This window comes from Rattus norvegicus, chromosome 7, assembly GCF_021556685.1.
Source record: "Rattus norvegicus strain SHRSP/BbbUtx chromosome 7, alternate assembly SHRSP_T2T, whole genome shotgun sequence".
Lineage (NCBI taxonomy): Eukaryota > Metazoa > Chordata > Mammalia > Rodentia > Muridae > Rattus > Rattus norvegicus.
Window position 1 is genome coordinate 12076045 of NC_141540.1, and position 17937 is coordinate 12093981.

The following is a 17937-nucleotide window of genomic DNA, read 5'->3' on the forward strand; positions in this document are numbered from 1 at the left end:
AGTAATGTTGGCTTCATAGAAGGAATTCGGTAGTGCTCCATCTGTTTCAATTTTGTGGAATAGTTTGGATAATATTGGCATAAGGTCTTCTATGAAGGTCTGATAGAATTCTGCACTAAACCTGTCTGGACCTGGGCTCTTTTTGGTTGTGAGACCTTTAATGACTGCTTCTATTTCCTTAGGAGTTATGGGGTAGTTTAACTGGTTTATCTGTTCCTGATTTAACTTCGGTACTTGGTATCTGTCTAGGAAATTGTCCATTTCCTGCAGATATTCAAGTTTTGTTGAATATAGGATTTTATAGTAAGATCTGACGATTTTTGAATTTCCTCTGAATCTGTAGTTATGTCTCCCTTTTCCTTTCTGATTTTGTTAATTTGGATACACTCTCTGTGTCCTCTCGTTAGTCTGGCTAAGGGTTTATCTATCGTGTTGATTTTCTCAAAGAACCAACTTTTGGTTCTGTTGATTCTTTCTATGGTCTTTTTTGTTTCTACTTGGTTGATTTCAGCTCTGAGTTTAATTATTTCCTGCCTTCTACTCCTCCTGGGTGTATTTGCTTCTTTTTGTTCTAGAGCTTTTAGGTGTGCTGTCAAGCTGCTGACATATGCTCTTTCCTGTTTCTTTCTGCAGGCACTCAGTGCTATGAGTTTTCCTCTTAGCACGGCTTTCATTGTGTCCCATAAGTTTGGGTATGTTGTACCTTCATTTTCATTAAATACTAAAAAGTTTTTAAATTCTTTCTTTATTTCTTCCTTGACCAGGTTATCATTAAGTAGAGCATTGTTCAATTTTCACGTATATGTGGGCATTCTTCCCTTATTGTTATTGAAGATCAGTTTTAGGCTGTGGTGGTCTGATAGCATGCATGGGATTATTTCTATCTTTCTGTACCTGTTGAGGCCCGTTTTTTGACCAATTATATGGTCAATTTTTGAGAAAGTACCATGAGGAGCTGAGAAGAAAGTATATCCTTTTGCTTTAGGGTAGAATGTTCTATAAATATCTGTTAAGTCCATTTGGCTCATGACTTCTCTTAGACTGTCTACGTCTCTGTTTATTTTCTGTTTCCATGATCTGTCCATTGATGAGAGTGGGGTGTTGAAGTCTCCTACTATTATTGTGTGAGGTGCAATGTGTGTTTTGAGCTTTAGTAAGGTTTCTTTTACGTATGTAGGTGCCCTTGTATTTGGGGCATAGATATTTAGGATTGAGAGTTCATCTTGGTGGATTTTTCCTTTGATGACTTTTAATTGAAAATTGATTTTATTTGATATTAGAATGGCTACTCCAGCTTGCTTCTTCTGACCATTTGTTTGGAAAGTTGTTTTCCAGACTTTCACTGTGAGGTAGTGTCTGTCTTTGTCTCTGAGGTGTGTTTCCTGTAGGCAGCAGAATCCAGAGTCCTCGTTGCATATCCAGTTTGTTAATCTACATCTTTTTATTGGGGAGTTGAGGCCATTGATGTTGAGAGATATTAAGGAATAGTGATTATTGCTTCCTGTTATATTCATATTTGAATGTGAGGTTATGTTTGTGTGCTTTTCTTCTCTTTGTTTGTTGCCAAGACGATTAGTTTCTTGTTTCTTTTAGGGTATAGCTTGCCTCCTTATGTTGGGCTTTACAATTTATTATCCTTTGTAGTGCTGGATTTGTAGAAAGATATTGTGTAAATTTGGTTTTGGCACGGAATATCTTGGTTTCTCCATCTATGTTAATTGAGAGTTTTGCTGGATACAGTAACCTGGGCTGGCATTTGTGTTCTCTTAGGGTCTGTATGACAGCTGTCCAGGATCTTCTGGCTTTCATAGTTTCTGGCGAACAGTCTGGTGTACTTCTGATAGGTCTGCCTTTATATGTTACTTGACCTTTTTCCCTTACTGCTTTTAATATTCTTTCTTTATTTTGTGCGTTTGTTGTTTTGACTATTATGTGACGGGAGGTGTTTCTTTTCTGGTCCAATCTATTTGGAGTTCTCTAGGCTTCTTTTATGCCTATGGGTATCTGTTTTTTTAGCTTAGGGAAGTTTTCTTCTATGATTTTGTTGAAGATATTTACTGGTCCTTTGAGCTGGGAGTCTTCACTCTCTTCTATACCTATGATCCTTAGTTTTGATCTTCTCATTGAGTCCTGGATTTCCTGTATGTTCTGGACCAGTAGCTTTTTCTGCTTTACATTATTTTTGACAGTTGAGTCAATGATTTCTATGGAATCTTCTGCTCCTGAGATTCTCTCTTCCATCTCTTGTATTCTGTTGGTGAAGCTTGTATCTACAGCTCCTTGTCTCTTCTCTTGCTTTTCTATATCCAGGGTTGTTTCCATGTGTGCTTTCTTGATTGCTTCTATTTCCATTTTTAATTCCTTCAACTGTTTGATTGTGTTTTCCTGGAATTTTTTCAGGGATTTTTGTGACTCCTCTCTATGGGCTTCTACTTGTTTATTTATGATTTCCTGGAATTCTTTCAGGGATGTTTGCGATTCCTCTCTGTAGGCTTCTACTTGTTCTCTAAGGAGTTCTTCACATCTTTCTTGAAGTCCTCCAGCATCATGATCAAATATGATTTTGAAACTAGATCTTGCTTTTCTGGTGTGTTTGGATATTCCGTGTTTGCTTTGGTGGGAGAATTGGGCTCCAATGATGCCATGTAGTCTTGGTTTCTGTTGCTTGGGTTCCTGCGCTTGCCTCTCGCCATCAGATTATCTCTGGTGTTACTTTGTTCTGCTATTTCTGACAGTGGCTAGACTGTCCTATAAGCCTGTGTGTCAGGCATGCTGTAAACCTGTTTCCCTGTTTTCTTTCAGCCAGTTATGGGGACAGAGTGTTCTGCTTTCGGGCGTGTAGTTTTTCCTATCTACAGGCCTTCAGCTGTTCCTGTGGGCCTGTGTCTCGTGTTCACCAGGCAGGACACTTGCAGCAGAAAAGTTGGTCTTACCTGTGGTCCTGAGGCTCAAGTTTGCTAGTGGGGTGCTGCCTATGAGCTCTCCGCAGGGGCAGCAACCAGGAAGATCTGAGCGGCCGTTTCCGGGAGCCTCCGTGCACCAGGGTTCCAGATGGCGTTTGGTGTTTTCCTCTGGCATCAGAGATGTGTGCAGAGTGCAGTCTCTTCCGGTTTCCCAGGCGTGTCTGCCTCTCTGTAGGGTTAGCTCTCCCTCCCATGGGATTTGGGTGCAGAGAACTGTTTATCCGGTCTGTCCTTTCTGGTTCCGGCACTGTCTCAGGCGCAGGGGTCCTGCCGCTCCTGGGCCCTCCCCCACGGGAACCCAGAGGCCGTATACAGTTTCCTCTTGGGCCAGGGATGTGGGCAGGGGTGGACAGTGTTGGTGGTCTCTTCTGCTCTGCAGCCTCAGGAGTGCCCACCTGACCATGCGGTGAGGTCTCTCTCCCACGGGGTTTGGGAGCAGAGAGCTGCCGAGGGCCGGGATTCGCGGGTTTGGGACTCCCAGTAAGCACAGGAAGTGCCCGGTCCTAGAGAATTTTGCCTCTGTGTGTCCTGAGTTCACCAGGCAGGTCTCTTGCAGCAGAAAAGTTGGTCTTACCTGTGGTTCCGAGGCTCAAGGTTGCTCGTGGGGTGCTGCCTATGAGCTCTCCACGGCGGCAGCAACCAGGAAGATCTGTGCCGCCATTCCAGAGTGGCTATTAACAGCTTCAAATCACACCAAGAATGGAAGAGTGTTCCTCCTCCCCATCCTTGCCAACTTCTGTTCTCATCTGACTTTTTTTTTATAGTCCCTGGAAGCTCTGGTTGGTTGGCATTGTTGTTCATATAGGGTCTCGAGCCCCTTCAAGCTCTGCCAGTTCTTTCTCTGATTCCTTCAATGGGGGTCCTGTTCTCAGTTCAGTGGTTTGCTACTGGCATTCACCTCTGTATTTGCTGTATTCTGGCTGTGTCTCTCAGGAGAGATTTATATCAGGCTCCTGTCTGCCTGCACTTTTTTGCTTCATCCATCTTGTCTAATTGGGTGGCTGTATATGTATGGGCCACATGTGGGGCAGGCTCTGAATGGGTGTTCCTTCTGTCTCTGTTTTAATCTTTGCCTCTCTCTTCCCTGCCAAAGGTATTCTTGTTCCCCTTTTAAAGAAGGAGTGAAGCATTCACATTTTGATCATCCATCTTGAGTTTCATTTGTTATAGGCATCTAGGGTAATTCAAGCATTTGGGCCAATAGCCACTTATCAGTGAGTGCATACCATGTGTGTTTTTCTGTGATTGGGTTAGCTCACTCAGGATATTTTCCAGTTCCAACCATTTGCCTATGAATTTCATAAAGGCATTGTTTTTGATAGCTGAGTAATATTCCATTGTATAAATGTACCACATTTTCTGTATCCATTCCTCTGTTGAAGGGTATCTGGGTTCTTTCCAGCTTCTGGCTATTATAAATAAGGCTGCTATGAACATAGCAGAGTACATGTCTTTTTTATATGTTGGGGAATCTTTTGGGTATATGCCCAAGAGAGGTATAGCTGGATCCTCAGGCAGTTCAATGTCCAATTTTCTGAGGATCCTCCAGACTAATTTCCAGAATGGTTGTACCAATCTGCAATCCCACCAACAATGGAGGAGTGTTCCTCTTCATCCACATCTTCGCCAGCATTTGCTGTCAGGTCAGTTTTTTATCTTAGCCATTCTCACTAGTGTGAGGAGAAATCTCAGGGTTGTTTTGATTTGCATTTCCCTCATGACTAAAGATGTTGAACATTTCTTTCGGTGTTTCTCAGCCATTCGGCATTCCTCAGCTGTGAATTCTTTGTTTAGTTTTGAACCCCATTCTTTAATAGGGTTATTTGTCTCCCTGCAGTATAACTTCTTGAGTTCTTTGTATATTTTGGATATAAGCCCTCTATCTGTTGTAGGATTGGTAAAGATCTTTTCCCAATATTTTGGTTGCTGTTTTGTCCTAACCACAGTGTCCTTTGCCTTACAGAAACTTTGCAGTTTTATGAGATCCCATTTGTCGAATCTTGATCTTAGAGCATAAGCCATTGGTGTTTTGTTCAGGAAATTTTTTTCCAGTGCCCATGTGTTCGAGATGCTGCCCTAGTTTTTCTTCTATTAATTTGAGTGTATCTGGTTTGATGTGGAGGTCCTTGATCCACTTGGACTTAAGCTTTGTACAGGGTGATAAGCATGGATCAATCTGCATTCTTCTACATGTTGACCTCCAGTTGAACCAGCACCATTTGCTGAAAATGCTATCTTTTTTCCATTGAATGGTTTTGGCTCCTTTGTCAAAAATCAAGTGCCCATAGGTGTGTGGGTCCATTTCTGGATCTTCAATTCTGTTCCATTGTTCTATCTGTCTGTCTCTGTACCAATAACATGCAGTTTTTATCACTATTGCTCTGTAATACGGCTTGAGTGCAGTGATAGTGATTCCCCCTGAATTTTTTTATTGTTGAGGAGAGTTTTAGCTATCCTGGGTTTTTTGTTATTGCAGATGAATTTGCAAATTGTTCTGTCTAACTCTTTGAAGAAATGGATTGGTATTTTGATGGGGATTGCATTGAATCTGTAGATCGCTTTTGGTAAAATGGCCATTTTTACTATATCAATCCTGCCAATCTATGAGATTGGGAGCTCTTTCCATCTTCTGAGGTCTTCTTCAATTTCTTTCTTCAGAGTCTTGAAGTTCTTATTCTACAGATCTTTTACTTGCTTGGTTAAAATCACTCTGAGGTACTTAATATTATTTTGTCACCTGACTTTTTATGTTAGCCATTCTGAATGCTGTGAGGTAGAACCTCAGGATTGCTTTGAATTACATTTCCTGGTGACTAAGGATGTTCAAAATTTCTTTAGGTACTTCTCATCCATTTGATATCCTCAGTTTACAATTCTTCGTTTAGCTCTATACCCCAATTTTAATAGGGTTATTTGATTCTCTGGACTCTAACTTCTTGAGTTCTTTGTATATATGAGATATCAGCCCTCTGTTGGATATAGGATTGGTAAAGATCTTTTCCCAATCTATTGTTTGCCATTTCATCCAAATAACAGTGTCCTTTGCAATTCTATGAGCTACCATTTGTCATTTCTTGATCTTAGAGCATAAGCCATTGGTGTTCTGTTCAGGAAAATTTTCACCCTGCCCATGTGTTCAAGTCTCTTCCCCACTTTTTCTTCTAATAGTTTGAGTGTATATGGTTTTATGTGGAGGTCTTTGATCCACTTGGACTTTGACCTTTGTACATGGTGATAAGAAGATATCAATTTAGAGTCTTCTACATGCTGACTGCAAGTTGAACCAATACCATTTGTTGAAAAGGCTGGTTTTTTTCACTGTATGGTTTTAGCTCCTTTGTCAAAGATCAAGTGACCATAGGTGTGTTGGTTCATTTCTGGGTCTTCAATTCTATTCCAGTGATCTACCTGCCTGTCTTTGTACCAGTACGATACAATTTTTTTTATCACTATTGCTCTGTAATACAGCTTGAGGTCAGGGATGGTGATTCCCGTAGAAGTTCTTTTATTGATGAGTATATTTTTCACTATCCTAGGTTTTTTGTTATTCCAAATTAATTTGCATATTACTCTTTCTTAGTTTATAAAGAATTGACTTAGAATTTTGAAGGACATTGTATTGAATCTGTAGATTGCTTTTGGCAAAATGGCTATTTTTTTTTTATTAACTTGAGTATTTCTTATATACATTTCAAGTGTTATTCCTTTCCTGGTTTCCGGGCAAATATCCCCCTCCCCCCTCCCCTTCCTTATGGGTGTTCCCCTCCCAACCCTCCCCCCATTGCTGCCCTCCCCCCATAGTCTAGTTCACTGGGGGTTCAGTCTTAACAGGACCCAGGGCTTCCCCTTCCACTGCTGCTCTTACTAGGATATTCATTGCTACCTATGGGGTCAGAGTCCAGGGTCAGTCCATGTATAGTCTTTGGGTAGTGGCTTAGTCCCTGTAAGCTCTGGTTGCTTGACATTGTTGTACTTTTGGGGTCTCGAGCCCCTTCAAGCTCTTCCAGTTCTTTCTCTGATTCCTTCAACGGGGGACCTATTCTCAGTTCAGTGGTTTGCTGCTGGCATTCGCCTCTGTATTTGCTGTATTCTGGCTGTGTCTCTCAGGAGCGATCTACATCCAGCTCCTGTCAGTCTGCACTTCTTTGCTTCATCCACCTTGTCTAATTGGGTGGCTGTATATGTATGGGCCACATGTGGGGCAGGCTCTGAATGGGTGTTCCTTCAGTCTCTGTTTTAATCTTTGCCTCTCCCTTCCCTGCCAAGGGTATTCTTTTTCCTCATTTAAAAAAGGAGTGAAGCATTCACATTTTGATCATCCGTCTTGAGTTTTGTTTGTTCTAGGGATCTAGGGTAATTCAAGCATTTGGGCTAATAGCCACTTACCAATGAGTGCATACCATGTATGTCTTCCTGTGAATGGGTTAGCTCACTCAGGATGATATTTTCCAGTTCCAACCATGTGCCTACGAATTTCATAAAGTCGTTGTTTTTGATAGCTGAGTAATATTCCATTGTGTAGATATACCACATTTTCTGTATCCATTCCTCTGTTGAAGGGCATCTGGGTTCTTTCCAGTTTCTGGCTATTATAAACAAGGCTGCGATGAACATAGTGGAGCACGTGTCTCTTTTGTATGTTGAGGAATCTTTTGGGTATATGCCCAAGAGAGGTATAGCTGGTTCCTCAGGCAATTCAATGTCCAATTTTCTGAGGAATCTCCAGACTGATTTCCAGAATGGTTTTACCAGTCTGCAATCGCACCAACAATGGAGGAGTGTTCCTCTTTCTCCACATCCTCGCCAGCATCTGCTGTCACCTGAGTTTTGATCTTAGCCATTCTCACTGGTGTGAGGTGAAATCTCAGGGTTGTTTTGATTTGCATTTCCCTTATGACTAAAGATGTTGAACATTTCTTTAGGTGTTTCTCAGCCATTCGGCATTCCTCAGCTGTGAATTCTTTGTTTAGCTCTGAACCCCATTTTTTAATAGGGTTATTTGTTTCCCTGCGGTCTAACTTCTTGAGTTCTTTGTATATTTTGGATATAAGGCCTCTATCTGTTGTAGGATTGATAAAGATCTTTTCCCAATCTGTTGATTTCCGTTTTGTCCTAACCACAGTGTCCTTTGCCTTACAGAAGCTTTGCAGTTTTATGAGATCCCATTTGTCGATTCTTGATCTTAGAGCATAAGCCATTGGTGTTTTGTTCAGGAAATTTTTTCCAGTGCCCATGTGTTCCAGATGCTTCCCTAGTTTTTCTTCTATTAGTTTGAGTGTGTCTGGTTTGATGTGGAGGTCCTTGATCCACTTGGACTTAAGCTTTGTACTGGGTGATAAGGATGGATTGATCTGCATTCTTCTACATGTTGAAAATGGCTATTTTTATAATATTAATTGTGCCAATCCATGAGCATGGGAGATCCTTCCAACTTCTAAGATCTTCAGTTTCTTTCTTCAGAGACTTGAAATTCTTCTGAAACAGACCATTTATATGCTTGGTATAGTCACAACAAGATATTTTATAGTATTTGTGATTATTGTGTGTGGTATCATTTCACTAATTTCTTTCTCAGCCTTTTTATCCTTTGAGTAGAGGAAGGCTACTGATTTGTTGGATTTAATTTAATATCCAACAACTTTGCTGAAGTTGATTATAAGGTTTAGGCTTTCTCTGGTGGAATTTTGGGGATCACTTACTTAAATTACCATATCATCTGGAAGTAGTGATATTTTGACTTTTTAATTTCCAATTTGTATCCTTTTGACCTCCTTTTGTTCTCTGGTTTCTCTGGCTAGGACTTCGAGAACTATATTGAATAAGTAGGGAAAGAGTGAGCAGCCTTGTCTAGTCCCTGATTTTTGTGTGATTGCTTCAAGATTCTCTTCATTTAGTTTGATGTTGGCTACTGGTTTACTGTATATTGCTTTTACTATGTTTAGGTATGGGCTTTGAATTTCTGATTCTCCAAGAATCACTTTTACTATGAGTGGGTGTTGAATTTTGTCAAATGCTTTCTCAGAATCTAATGAGATAATCATGTGGTTTTTTTCTTTAAGTTTGTTTATATAGTGGATTATGTTGATGGATTTCTGTATATTGAACCATTCCTGCATGCCTGGGATGAACCTACTTGATAATAACGAATGTTCATTTTGATGAGTTCTTGGATTTGGTTTGCAAGATTTTTTTCCCCATTTGTTCCTTGCTTTTTTAAAATAAATTTATTAGATATATTTCTTTACTTACATTTCAAATGTTATTCCACTTCCTGGTTTCCGGTCCATAAGCCCCTATCCCCTAACCCCCTCCCCCATATGGGTGTTCCACCCACACATCCCCCTAACACTCCCCCTGTATTCCCCTGCACTGGGGGGTCTAACCCTGGCAGGAACAAGGGCTTCCCCTTCCACTGGTGCCCCAACAAGGCTATTCTCTGCTACATATGCAGTTGGAGCCCTGTATCAGTCCATGTATAGTCTTTCAGTAGTGGTTTGGTCCTTGGAAGCTCTGGTTGGTTGACATTGTTGTTTTTATGGGGTTAGAAGCTCCTTCAACTCTTTCAATACTTCCTCTAATTCCCCCCCAAGGGGGTCCTGTTCTAGCAATGCTAGCAGTGGTTTGCTGCTAGCATTGACCTCTGTATTGGACATACTCTGGATGTGTCTCTAAGGAGAGATCTATATCCGGTTCCTTTCAGCATGCATTTTTTTAGATTCATCAATCTTATATAGTTTTGGTGGCTGTGTATATATGGGCCACATGTGGGGCAGGCTCTGAATGGCTGTTCCTTGAGTCACTTTGCAAGATTTTTATTGAGTATTTTTGTTGTCGATATTCGTAAGGAAAATTGGACTGAATTTCTCTTCTTTGTTAGGTCCTTATGTGGTTTAGGTATAAGTGTAATTGTGGCTTCATAGAAGGAATTGGGTAGTGTTCCTTCTGTTTCTATTTTGTGGAATAGTTTGGAAAGTATTGGTATTAGTTCTATGAAGGTCTAATAGAATTCTGCACTAAACCTATCTGGTACTGGGTTCCTTTTGGTTGGTAGACGTTTAAGAACTGTTTCTATTTCTTTAGTAGTTATGGTACTGTTTTGATGGTTTACCTGATCCTGATTTAACTCTAGTACCTGGTATCTGTCTAGAAAAGTGTCTATTTTGCCCAGATTTCCCAGTTTTGTGGAATACAGGCCTCTGTATTAGGATAGAATGATTTTTTTGATTTCTATATTTTCTTTTTTTTCTTTTTTTTTTTATTAACTTGAGTATTTCTTATATGCATTTCGAGTGTTATTCCCTTTCCCGGTTTCCGGGCAAACATCCCCCTCCCCCCTCCCCTTCCTTATGGGTGTTCCTCTCCCAACCCTCCCCCCATTGCCGCCCTGCCCCCAACAGTCCAGTTCACTGGGGGTTCAGTCTTAGCAGGACCCAGGGCTTCCCCTTCCACTGGTGCTCTTACTAGGATATTAATTGCTATCTATGAGGTCAGAGTCCAGGGTCAGTCCATGTATAGTCTTTAGGTATTGGCTTAGTCCCTGTAAGCTCTGGTTGCTTGGCATTGTTGTACATATGGGGTCGAGAGCCCCTTCAAGCTCTTCCAGTTCTTTCTCTGATTCCTTCAACGGGGGTCCTATTCTCAGTTCAGTGGTTTGCTGCTGGCATTCGCCTCTGTATTTGCTGTATTCTGGCTGTGTCTCTCAGGAGCGATCTACATCCGGCTCCTGTCTGCCTGCACTTCTTTGCTTCATCCATCTTGTCTAATTGGGTGGCTGTATATGTATGGGCCACATGTGGGGCAGGCTCTGAATGGGTGTTCCTTCAGTCTCTGTTTTAATCTTTGCCTCTCTCTTCCCTGACAAGGGTATTCTTGTTCCCCTTTTAAAGAAGGAGTGAAGCATTCACATTTTGATCATCCTTCTTGAGTTTCATTTGTTCTAGGCATCTAGGGTAATTCAAGCATTTGGGCTAATAGCCACTTATCAGTGAGTGCATACCATGTATGTCTTTCTGTGATTGGGTTAGCTCACTCAGGATGATATTTTCCAGTTCCAACCATTTGCCTACGAATTTCATAAAGCCGTTGTTTTTGATAGCTGAGTAGTATTCCATTGTGTAGATGTACCACATTTTCTGTATCCATTCCTCTGTTGAAGGGCATTTGGGTTCTTTCCAGCTTCTGGCTATTATAAATAAGGCTGCGATGAACATAGTGGAGCACGTATCTTTTTTATATGTTGGGGAATCTTTTGGGTATATGCCCAAGAGAGGTATAGCTGGATCCTCAGGCAGTTCAATGTCCAATTTTCTGAGGAACCTCCAGACTGATACGGCCATACCACCCTGAACGCGCCCGATCTCGTCTGATTTCTTCATTTTCTATTGTACGTCTCCCTTTTTATTTCTGATTTTGTTAATTTGGATACTGTCCCTGTGCCCTTTGGTTAGTCTGGCTAAGGGTTTATCTATCTTGTTTATTTTCTCAAATAACCAGTTCCTGTTGTTGTTGATTCTTTGTATGGTTCTCTTTGTTTCTACTTGGTTGATTTCACTCCTGAGTTTATTTCCTACCATCTACTCCTCTTGGGTGTATTTGCTTCTTTTTGTTCTAGAGCTTTAAAGTGTGCTGTCAAGCTCTCTCCAGATTATTTTTGGAGGTACTCAGAACTATAAGTTTTTCTCTTAGCAGTACTTTCATTGTATCCCATAAGTTTGTGTATGTCATATCTTCATTTTTATTAAATTATAAAAAGGCTTCAATTTCTTGATTTTTTCCTTAACCAAGTTTTCATTGAGTGGGACACTGTTCAGGTTTCATATGTAAGGGAGCTTTTTGTCATTTTTGTTGTTATTGAAGACTAGCCTTATTCCGTTGTGATCTGATAGAATGCATGGGATTATTTCAATTTTCTTGTATCTTCTGAGGACTGTTTTGTCACCAATTATATGGTAAATTTTGCAGAAGGTAATATGAGGTGCCGAGAAGAAGATATATTCTTTTGTTTTAGGATTAAATGTTCTACAGATATCTATTAAATCTATTTGGTCATAACTTCTGTTAGTTTCTCTGTGTCTCTATTTATTTTCTGATTCCATGATCTGTTCATTGATGAGGGTGGGGTGTTGAAGTCCCCCCCCTATTATTTTGTAAGGTACAATGTGTTCTTTGAGCTTTAGTAAGGTTTATTTTATGAATGTGGGTGCTCTTACATTTGGAGCATAGATATTCAGGATTGAGAGTTCATCCTGGTGGATTTTTACTTAGGTTAATATGAAATGTCCTTCCTTATCTTTTTTGATAACCTTTCATTGAAAGTCAATTTTATTCAATATTAGAATGTCTATTCCAGCTAGTTTCTTCACACCTTTTGCTTGGAAATTTGTTTTCCAGGCTTTTACTCTGATGTAGTGTTTGTCTTTGTCACTGAGGCATGTTACCTGGATGTACCAAAATGCTAGGTCCTCTTTATATATCTAGTGTATTAGTCTATTTCTTTTTGTTGGAGAATTGAGTCCATTGATGACGAGAGATATTAGAGATCATTCATTTTTGTTTCCTGTTATTTTTGTTGTTGGAGGAGGAATTATGTTTATGTGATTATCATCTTTTTGAGTTAGTTGATAGATTAGTTTCTCGGTTTTTCAAGGGTGTAGTTTCCCTTCTTGTGTTAGAGTGTTCCATTTATTAACCTTTGTAGGACTGGATTTGTGGAAAGATATTGGGTAAATTTTGTTTTGTCATGGAATATCTTGGTTTTTCCATCTATGTTAATTGAGAGTTTTGCTGGATGTAGTAACCTGGGCTAGCATTAGTGTTCTCTTCAGGTCTCTATGACATCTGCCCAGGTTCTTCTGGCTTTCATAGTCTCTGATGAGAAGTATGGTGTAATTCTGATAGGTCTGCCTTTATATGTTTCTTGAACTTTTTCACTTGCTGCTTTTAATATTTTTTTTCTTTGTGTTATGCATTTGTTCTTTTGACTATTATGGGATAGGAGAAATTTTTTTTGGGGTCCAATCTGTTTGGAGTTCTGTAGGCTTGCTTATGTTTTTAGGCATCTCTTTCTTTAGGTTAGGGAAGTTTTCTTCTATAATTGTGTTGAAGATATTTACCGGCCCTTTAAGTTGGGAGTCTTCACTCTCCTCTGTATCTATTATCCTTACATTTGACCTTCTCATCATGTCCTGAATTTCCTAGATGTTTTGGGTTAGGAATTTTTGTATTTTGCATTTTCTTTGACTGATGTATCAATGTTTTCTATGATATTGTCTGCCCCTGAGATTCTTTCTTCTTTCGCTTGTATTCTGTTGGTAATGTTTTGTGTCTATGACTCCTGGTCTCTTCCCTTGGTTTTCTATTTTCAGGGTTGTTACGCTTTGTAATTTTTTTATTGTTTCTGTATCCATTTTTAGATCCTGGATGGTTTTGTTCAATTCCTTCATCTGTTTCCTCACGTTTTCCTGTGATTCTTTAAGGGAATTTTGTTGTTCCTCTTTAAGGTTTTCTACCTATTTACCTGTGTTGTGCTGTATTTCTTTAAAGGAGTTATTTATGTCCTTCTTTTTTATTTTTTTATATTTTTATGTCCTTCTTAAAGTCCTCTTATCATGAGTTGTGATTTTAAATCAAAATCTTGCTTTTCTGGTATGTTGGGGTATCCAGTGCTTGCTGTGGTGGGGGAACTGGGTTCTGATCATGCTAAGTGGCCTTAGTTTCTGTTGCTTAAGTTCTTGGTCTTGCCTCTCACCCTCTGCTTATCTCTGGTGTTAACTGGTCTTGCTGTCTCTGACAGTGGCTTGACCCTCCTGTAAGCCTGTGTGTCAATACTCCTGGAGACTGGCTTTCTCCCATGAGAATCTGGGTGTAGAGAGCTGTGTCCCAGAGTCAGCTCTAGGCGCAGGCATAAACCAGAAGCATCCTGTTGCAGACTGTTCCTTGGCTCCTGTGTCCAGAGGGCCCAAGTAGGGCTACTTTTGGGCCAGGAATATTAGCAGAAGTGGTGGTCTCACATTTGCTCTCAGGATTGTCTGTACTTCTTAGAATCTAGCTCTCTACCTATGGGTTCTGGGTACACAGAGCTGTGTCCCAGGGTCAGCCCCAATCACAGGTGGTTATTTTATTTTTGATTGAAAAAGAAGATGATATGGCAATTTCAACAACATTATACTGCATTTGTTTGGGGCATATGAACAACACAAAAAGAGATGTAAATTTTTTGAATCAAGAAACTCTAAGTATTTGCTACTCTTTCATATTGAAAATGAAATGTGTCACATTTTGTTACACTGTTTAGGAATATAGTACTCTATAATTATGACAAGTTAAAATTTTATCCTTTTGGTATAATAGTATACAGAAGTGACCCTAAAATTCCACTGAGACTTCCCAAGTTGATAAATGCTTTCAGCAGAATAGCTAAATATAAAATTATCTCACAAAAATAAGCAGCCCTCCCATAAACAAATGAGAAATGAGGAAAGAAATCAGGGAAGCAAAACCTATCATGACAGTCTCAAATACTATAAAATATTATCACAGCATATATATGTATATATATACTTGTATACATGTATATACTTATATATATTTATATGAATAATGTGTGTGTGTCTGTGGTGTGTGTGTGTGTGTGTGTGTGTGTGTGTGTTTGTGTAGTGTGTGTAAGTCTAACCAAATGACTGAAACACTTGTATGGTAAAAAACTTTAAAACACTGAAGAAAGAATTTGAAGGAGATATCAAAAGATAAATAAATCTCCCATGCTTATGGATCAATAGAACTTATAGGGTTAAAATGATCATTTTACATATGCGTGGGGAGGCCTCGGTTCAGCTTGTGCTCTTTGGTTGGTGTTTCAGACTCTGAGAACCCCAAGCATCCAGCTTAGTTGACTTATGTTGGTTTACCTTTGGAGTTCCTATAGCCTTCCTGGCCCAGAGTTTTTCCTCCTATTCTTCCATAAAAGTCCCCGAGGCCGATCCTGTAGTGAGTTCCTGTATTTGTCTATGTCAGCTGCTGGGTGGAGTTTCTCAGAGGACAACATGTTCCTGTCTTCAAGCATTAATAGTGTATCATTAACAGAGTATCATTAATAGCGTATCATTAATAGAGTATCATTACTAGTGTTAGGGATTGGTGCTTGTCATAGGATGGGCTTCAAATTGGGACTTTATTGGTTGGCCATTTCCTCAAACTCTGCACCCTCCCCTGTGCCTCCATTTCTTGTAGTCAGGATGCATTTTGGGTTGAAAGTTTTATGAGCAAGTTGGTATGTCTGTCAATCAAGTAGGGTTCCTGTCTGGCTATAGAATGTGGTCTCTTCAGGTTCCATAACCCCACTGTTGTGAGTCACAGATAAGGTCACCCCTATTCTTTCTTGGATGTCTCTCTTATCCCAGATCTTTATCAAATCCTGGAGATGACTCCATGTCTTTACCCCCTTCAGTGGCAGAAGTCCTCCATGCTCATATGGAGCAAATTGGTACCTTGCTTTGATGTGCATCCCAAACAACTGGAACAGGGGCTGTCAAAATCTGTTGTCTGTATGTGGGATCTCTTCTACTAGCTGGATATTCCTCCCTGACCTCAGTGGGAAAAGAAGCACTGATCTTCACAGAGACTTGCAGTGCCAGGGTTGGGGGGAAACCCAGGGGGCCCACATACACTGAGAAAAGAGAAGGGAGTATGGGGGAAGAATTGTGAGTGGGGATTATCAGTAGGGGGCCAGTGAGCAGGATGTAAATGAATAAGTAAAAGAACTATTAAAAATATTTTAAAAAGGGATGTGCCAAGAAAATAGACTACACTAAAATACTAAATTAATTTAAGCAGCACTTCGGAAAGTGCAACACTACATATTAAAGAACAAATACATATAAACAATGAAAATATTTATTATTCTTTATTTTTTAAAAATGTACTTTGATATTAATGACTGTACAGCTCTTTAGCACATTAAATAAAACAAAAGTAACATTCAATATTAAAATGCATAAAATGAAAGTTAATAAGATCAAAAACTTTAGGAAAATAAAATAATTATAGGCCATGAACATCTTTATAAATATACCATTCATATATGTATACATACATACATATATATATATATATATATATAATTTAGATACATTATAGTGGTATTATAACTGAATATACTAGAGCAAAATAAAACAAAAGTAAAGGCATGGAACAATTTCACACCTCAACATAAGATATTTTAAAAATAAATATGAAACTAAAAAATGAGTTTACAATAAACCTCTTGGCATGTATAAAAAAGAAATTAGGATTACAATTATTAAGATGTAAAAGGTATGCATACCAGCAGACACAGAAATACTGAAAATGTTATGAAAAAATATTTTCTGTAATATCGTGAAATTTTTTTCAAATGTGGAGCAAAATGCATAATTTTAATTTAAATATAAAAATTTAAATACAAAACATAAATATAAACTAATTAGGCAATATTAATGATACTGACATTCAAAATTTATGAGGAAAACTATGGAAAGATAGTTTTTAACCATTTCAATGTAATTTAATTTGGTAGTCTTTCATTTAAGTGTAGTTTTGACAATTGTAATAACCAGCTATGACACTAAGGTTACATAGAAGAAACAATGAAAATGTTTAATGAATTTTACATTTATTTTTAAAAGGTATAAAAAATCACTAAATATAAATTTTAATTTCCAAAACTAGGAGATGGCTTTGATTGAACTATTCCACAAATGATTGATAATGTTGGTTTGATTGATTTTAGAGTTTGAAGGAAACTGAAATTCAATGCCACAGTATTTTTCGCAGCAATGTCTTTTTCAAAGCATTTTTAACCTCTGTATTCCTTAAGCTATAAATCAGAGGATTCAACATTGGGATGATAAGCGTGTAGAACACAGCTACAATCTTGCTTTTCTCTGGTGAGGAGATGGACCCAGGCTGGGCATACATAAAGAACACAGTTCCATAGAATAAACTCACCACTGCTATATGAGACCCACAGGTAGAGAAGGTCTTACTTCTGCCATGGGATGAAGGGATCTTCAGGACAGTGGAAAGGATGTAGGCATAGGAAACCAGAATGATGGTTATGGTGGAAATGATGATGAGAGCAGAAAGAATAAACAGCACAATCTCATTCACAAAGGTGTCAACACACGAGATCTTGATGAGAGCTGGGACATCACAGAAAAAGTGGTCCAGTCTGTTTTCTCCACAGAAACGCAAGCTGAAGGTGAATCCTGTTTGCACCATGGAGTTGATGCATCCACAGATATAGGAGCCAGCCACCAAACGAATACAAGCTGGTTGAGACATATGGACAGGGTACAGGAAAGGTGAGCAAATGGCTGAGAAGCGGTCATATGCCATCACAGCCAGAAGGAAACCTTCTGTTCCAACAAAAAGAGCAAAGAAAAAGAACTGTGTTGCGCATTCATTATATGAAATTTTCTTTTCCTTTGATAAAAATGTAGCTAGAGTTTTGGGTGCAATGACTGTGGAATAGCAGAGGTCTAAAAAGGATAAATTTTGGAGAAAGAAATACATTGGTGTATGAAGTCTGGAGTCTATTTTAATGACAGTTAACATGCTGATGTTTCCCAACACAATGACCAGATAGATAAGCAAGAACAGTAAGAACAAGGGAACCCTTGCTTCTGAAGATGTCCAGAATCCCAGCAGAATAAAGTCTGTCAGCTCAGTATCATTGCTGCTCTGCTGCAGTTTCATAACTGAGACCTATATGACAAAATAGATCACAGAGCAGTGTGGTCAACTTGTGGTTCCTGTTGAGGATAGGACTGCTATTGTAAATTGATGCAGTTTCAGTCATTTACTTGATTTAGACAGTATACTTACCAAAAATTAATCCATTCATTATCACTACGAAAATCAGCCCCAATAGAAAGTGAGAAATGTGAGTAGGAGATGCCTAAGAAAGTTTGAAATGTATTCCAAAGTTTCAGTACAT

General features: G+C 39.1%; 1 protein-coding gene across 1 annotated transcript; it reads right to left on the reverse strand.

The window, feature by feature from the left end:
* Window positions 1-16748: 16748 nt before the first annotated feature.
* Or9r3 (olfactory receptor family 9 subfamily R member 3) lies at window positions 16749-17696 on the reverse strand. The gene has a single exon (NM_001001077.1). It carries the CDS (start codon window positions 17694-17696, stop codon window positions 16749-16751), a length of 948 nt encoding a protein of 315 aa, NP_001001077.1.
* Between the last annotated feature and the right edge of the window lie 241 nt (window positions 17697-17937).